The sequence below is a fragment of the Papilio xuthus genome, unplaced genomic scaffold (genome assembly GCF_000836235.2).
Source record: "Papilio xuthus unplaced genomic scaffold, Pxut_1.1 DF827680.1, whole genome shotgun sequence".
In the NCBI taxonomy this organism is placed as follows: Eukaryota; Metazoa; Arthropoda; class Insecta; order Lepidoptera; family Papilionidae; genus Papilio; species Papilio xuthus.
The window spans coordinates 461,375-467,745 of NW_013530969.1; the positions used below are offsets into that span (position 1 = coordinate 461,375).

General features: G+C 31.3%; 1 protein-coding gene across 2 annotated transcripts; it reads left to right on the top strand.

Annotated features, from left to right (window-relative positions):
* Positions 1-3,881: 3,881 nt before the first annotated feature.
* On the top strand, positions 3,882-5,091 carry jet (F-box and leucine rich repeat protein jetlag). 2 transcript variants are annotated; one of them, XM_013311027.1, is made up of 3 exons: positions 3,882-4,135; positions 4,207-4,673; positions 4,755-5,091. In XM_013311027.1, exons 1-3 carry the CDS (start codon positions 3,932-3,934, stop codon positions 4,906-4,908), a joined length of 825 nt encoding a protein of 274 aa, XP_013166481.1. In that variant the 5' UTR covers positions 3,882-3,931; the 3' UTR covers positions 4,909-5,091. The 2 variants fall into 2 exon arrangements, with proteins under 2 accessions (XP_013166481.1, XP_013166482.1); XM_013311028.1 differs by having other exon boundaries at positions 3,882-3,994.
* The last annotated feature ends 1,280 nt before the right edge of the window (positions 5,092-6,371 follow it).

Sequence of the window (6,371 nt, forward strand, 5' to 3'; positions counted from 1 at the left end):
AACTTATCGTCATCCTTGTCATTATCTTTGACAAAACAGAGATGGCAACATGTTTTAAACGGGGATTTTGGCATCAGAAACTCACGGTTAAATTAATAAATAACCTATTGGTTTTTGATCAAGTTGCCGAAGTACGGTTCATTTATTGCGACGCAAGACCAATAAAATTATGGTTAACTACTTTATTCATGTCATTTTAGACTAACAAAGCTAAAATATTTCGCATAAAGTTACAAATTAGTAGAACCCCATTGTATTTGAAACATAAAAGTCGCCACTGATTCCGTATACCTACTCTTTGTTAGTAAAAAAATAGTTTTATGGAAGATTTTCATTTTATAAATCTAAATAATTTAAGCACTGCATTAGATTTAAATTGAATTTTAAATCAAAAGGCCTTCTAGTGGCTGTATAAATTTAGTATTCACTGGAGCGTACGGAGCTACCTCTGCACGGAAGGGGTTTGCTTTTAGCTAAAACTTGTTTGATACAAGCGGATATTCGCACCAGGCAATAGTAAACATAAAACTATACAGTTATATTTCATATAAAATTATCTTTTTTTTTCCGTCCGCGCGGAATTAAAAGTACTTAATCTATGTCAAATTTCATCGAGATCCATACAGCCGCTCTGGAGATACTTCCAACCATCCAAACATCTGCATTTATAATATATGTAGAGTGGTAGATATAAACATTAAAGGCTTAACATTTGAAAAAATATTAAGCTGTTTCTAAATTAAAACTATAGAAGTTGTTTAACCTTTCCTGGTCAGAGTCCATGAACAAAAACTTTGAAATCATTACAAAATTAATTTCCTCATTTTATACTTCTCTATTGTAAAAAAACTATTATAGGATATTTATAATAGAATAAAACCCTTAATCGTAATAAACTCGTAAATACGGACTTTATAGTCGTAAGTAAGATTAACTTTAAAAACCCTCTAAAGGGTTAGGATAACACATTAATATTCAGCAGCGCGTGACTCTGAGGCAATCGTGGCTCAGTTTGACAGACGGCGGGGTCTCGTGTGACTGGACATCTCACATGGGTACACTAATTACGGTTTAACTTTCGCTTAAATTTACTTCAATCGGTATTTTTTAGTTTTTCAAACTACAAGTAAGAAAGGATAAAAGCTAAACATTTCGTTACGTTACCTAAAGAAATTTAATAAAAAATTGCCAGCTTAAGAACATTACATTCAAACAAAATTTTATACACTAACTAACTGTCGCCCGCGACTTCGTCCACACGGAAAAAATATATAATTAATAGCCTATGCGTTCTTCCCGACTATGTTCTAAATGTATGGCAAATTTCAGCGAGATCGATGCAGCTGTTCTGGAGATACCTTCTAATAAACATCAATCCATCCATACATTTGCATTTAGTAGTAAAATATAATAACAAAATCTGCTAGTTTAAACCCGCATTAGTATTAGCATCGGAGTAAGACTATACCTAGAGCTAAATAAAATAGTCCTCTTTCTTTGAATATAACGGTTGAGTGCTACATAAAAATTAACTTATTTTACAACAGAAAATGCGAATAATTACATGTATATAGAAACAGTCCAGCGACAATTGACTCCATGTTTACGCTACAATGCTCGCTGCGCAATTCACAAAGGGACGATTATTTCACGAACAGTAATGTACAGTGGACACGGCAATTGTTCCATGCAACTGCAAACAAGAGATAGCACAAATGCAATTCGCAGTTATTGCGAAAATTGTCAATAAAACTGCCTTCTGTCGCTCTACTGCCTGAATAAATGTACTATTGTTCATATATTTTTCTAGCTGTCGCCCGCGACTCCGTCCGCGCGGTATTAAAAAAAAACTTTATTTAGTAATGTTTTTCCATACTATGTTCTACATCTATGCCATATATCAGCATATCACCTTCTAATAAACATCCATCCATCCAACCAAACATTCAAATTTATATAAGCAAGATAAAAAAAGTAATATTTGAAATAAACGAGTCTAGTATGTTTAAATCTTGTAGCAAATTATTTGTGGTAACTGTCTCTAGAATATAACCCAAAAAATATATATTAGATGCTGAATAAATAATAGTTTAATTATAAAGATACCGCTTTATATCGTATAAAACCATTTCATTAATTGCTTGGGATTAACATTTAAAAGTAATCTGCTTTCACAAAGGACGGGGAAATCATTAAAACTTTGCTTTTATCTTCTTTATTAGCCGTTGTCTGTGCGAAGCGACTCCCCGTCTAATGTTGACACCCGGCGAAATTAAAAAACATACAACAGCCTTCGTAAAACACTACACCGTAGATTTCAATTGAGTTTTGTTTTTATTTCAGAAAATTAACTAGAATTTCATTTAATTATGACACCCTGAGTTCAACTATGAGTATGAGTAGTTTACGTTTTGAAATTTAGTTCATAGCTTTTATAACACACATGCTGATAGTTACTAGAGAGAAATGCAAAGGAACAAAGTATAATTATTCTGAAGCAAGTCATTACGAACGATCTACTGCTTTTCAAAATGGCGGACTTAACAGATAAATAAGTAATAGACTTCTCAAAGTGCTCAATTATTATTTGGTCCTTTCTATTTTTCTTCTATCATCTATATTATGCTATAATGTTACTAATATTATAAATGCGAATGTTTAGATGTATGGATGGATGGATGTTTGTTTAAAAGTATCTGCAATACGGCTGCATGGATTTCACTGTAATTTGGTATTTGTGGAAACCATATTCTGGAAGAAGACATGGACTACTAATTAAGACATTTTTATTTTCTCGCGGACGGAATCGCGGGCGACAGCTGATCTTCTGTAAAATGGAATGTAGCAAATAAATAAAAATAGAATAAACGTAAGTTGTTGTATCACTCTTTTTGTTTGTGAGTGGGTACTCAGTACTTACGATTTGTTGTGAAATGTGAACAATATTGTAATAAAAAACAAAGAACAATCATCAAACAAAGCTGAAAGAGTTTTATTTCTAAAATACAATATTACAATCTCGGATACTCGCGTACCCTTTTTAAGGGCTTGTTTTTAAAAATAAAACGATTATGTGAATAATCTAAAGGCGGATGGAGAAGTTTTCAGGAATTTGCGCCGAAACATATTTTTTATTCAAATTGTTACATTCGACTGTAGATTTTTTTATAAGTCTTTAAAATTTTTAGTTATTCAGTTACGATATTGCTACACTTTAAACGTGAAAAGCTAAAATTAACCATCGGACTCCATCATCTTGATACTTAAGTAGCCATTTAGGATAAGTAACATCCGGAAGGACCTTCAAGTTTCCACTTAAACCGCAATTCGAAATCCATTTACTAAGAAGCCTTAAAGATAATTTTCGTGTACATTTTTAGTTATTCTATATATTTTATATAATTTAACGAAGGAATTCACGATGGAGAGAGGAATCACAGGGATATTTATGTAAATTAATGGACTATGAAATAAAACGTTTGATGCATTTGTGGACTCACCAAACTCGTGGAAAACTTACCCGGGATATTATAACAAATACCTGGAACTTCAACCGGGACGAATTAAAAAAATAGTAATAGTTATATGTAGAATATTTCACTAGGGGATAGTGGAAATTCTCAACAGTAACACAATTTTTCGAATCGGTTCGGTAGCTTTGGAGCCTAGTCAATGCATGCAAACAAACGAACAACTCTTTCATCTATATATTATTAGTATAGATGTCTAAAACAATTGTGGAGATTTTACTTTAGTTTTGTAGAAATTATTGAAAAGAAAATGTATTCGTATTTTTGCATTTGATTAATCTCATGCATGTTTTAAAACGTTCAATTAATGTCAAAATAATAAATCAAAACAACATTGACGTTTATGTCAAATGGAGGATGTAAATGAAAATATTCAAAGATTTTCACGGAAATGAAAAGCAATGACTATGAAAAGAAATACTCATATATTTGATTTGTACTGGGAAGATATATTAGTGGCCAAAGTAATACCATTTTTGACTATCCGTGAATGTTTTAATTTTCGTTGTGTTTCGCGAACTTGTCTTCAAATAATAGATATGTATTTTGCAAAGTTGAAATCATTAAAACTAATGAATAAAGGCTTCTCCCCGCACACGTTCAATGTAAGCATTAATCAGGAAAACATATACAATTTCTAAACAAATATTACTTTAAAATTTTGGTACATTTTCAGGTTTTTGCTAACACTTGTACGCGCTTAAATTTATTGAATTTGAGTCGATGTCACTCGATAAGCGACAATGAATTGATCCCGATGTTGCGTAAAAACCACGATATAGAAAGTTTGAATCTAAGTCAGTGCAAGAATTTGTCTGCAAAATGCTTGCAGCCTGTTATTCTACATTGCAATAATTTAAGAATACTGAAACTTGCGCGATGTTCGTGGTTGACTACAGGAGCTATAGAAGCGTTGGCTCTCCATCAAAGTAAACTAGAGGATGTCGACTTGGCTTTCTGTATTGCCATATCGGAGAGCTGCATTTTAATTTTTATAAAGAAGTTCCGAGAGATAAAGACTCTGAACTTGGAAGGCAACAAGCAGGTGACAGACAAATGCCTGTACACTATATCAAAGTACAGCAAGTCTCTGAAGCTTCTAAATTTAGGAGGTTGTTGTGAAATAACTGATAAAGGAGTGAGGTAATAAACAAAAGATTTCATTTTTGAAATTTTACATTTCTTAGTGCATAATAATTTATTGTAAAAATATCATAATTCCAGAGCACTGGCACTCCACTGCCCCAAGCTAGAAGGCCTTCTAATCCGCGGCTGCACCAAAGTGACAGAGAACAGTCTCCGACTGATGAGAAACAAGGTCCACTTGGACAGAAGACCAGTGGATCCGGTGCCTGTGCCAATTTATGTGCAAATTTAAAAAAAGAAACATGTAATGGTTGTGCTGAAAAAGTTGTTGGTATTTTGATGGTAATTTTAGAATATAAATGAATAGTATAAGTGGGAATAGCCAGTTTCAGGTCAAACAAAATCCAATAGGAAAGTCTATTTAAATTAATTCTTTAAAATACCTAAAGAACATCACATGTTTATACATAATTTGTTTATTTATTAAAATACATTTATTTGTAATAATAACAATAATGTTAAGAATATTATTTCACAATAACAATTACAAATTTTTACCTACATCGTATATATAAAATTTTCGTTCCCATACTCCTCCGAAACGGCTTGACTGGTTTTCATGAAATTTTGTGATATATTGCATATTGAGTAGGTCTGAGAATCGACCAACATCTATTTTTAATCCTGCGAGGACAGAGTCGCGGGCGATAGCTAGTTGTTATATAAAGATAACTATGAGTTGACTTTACCAAAATAATAACATAAAAATTTCTTGAAATCAAAGTTTTTTTAACTTATTAATATAATGGCAAGGTTTGGTAAATAAATAAATTAGCATTTTTACTAATTGCATTCAATGTATATTTTATAATATTCACTCATGTTTACGATTAAAGGATGGTCTACTGACCGCAGGCTGCTAGCTTCAAGCTGGTAATGTGACTAAAACCAGCTTAATCCATGGAAATATTTTATACAATAACTATTTAATATAAAAAGAGACAATAGTATATGTATGGAAAATATATGTGAAATCAATTGGATATTAATTGATGTTTTAAATTATATTTTTTAAGTATTAAGTAATAAAATCATAAAAGTAGTTAAATAGTCAAGTAAATCAATGCTTGCCATCTTCTACCAAATGATTGGTCATTGTGCCATTGTAAATATAGGATGTAGAAAGTTTCCATCAACATAAATACTTGTCGTCATCATATACAACCAATTTATAATAACTGTACATTTAAATAATATTGTTTTGTATAAATAATATAGCACTAAACCCAACCCAAAATGTAACTGGCAATAGAATTCTTAGTGTCAGATGTTTCATTGAACTATGCTTATTAGAACTTTATTAACTACAAATTGTACTCAAATTGGCTTAACTATGATATCTTTGTAATTATAATGTTGAAAAGCGTGCTTGTATTTAAGCAGAAATAAACTTATTTAATAATTTAAAAAAATCGCCAGAATATGAACTTAATGAACTAACAGTGAAGAGTTTGTTACGAAGTGATTAATGCACATTTCCACTGTTTTAAAATTTCTCATTCTCTATGAAGTAACAAAGGCATGTTTTAATAAAAGTGTTACAGTTGTGCAATTTAACATTAATATTCCTAGTTTCCCGCCCATTCCAAAGTTTTATTTCATTAGCTTGTGTATATTTTTTATTTTGTTAAATAAATTCTTTAGTTTTTATATTAGTAAAATTTGAGGTTCTTATGAATGTGATAATGATTTTTT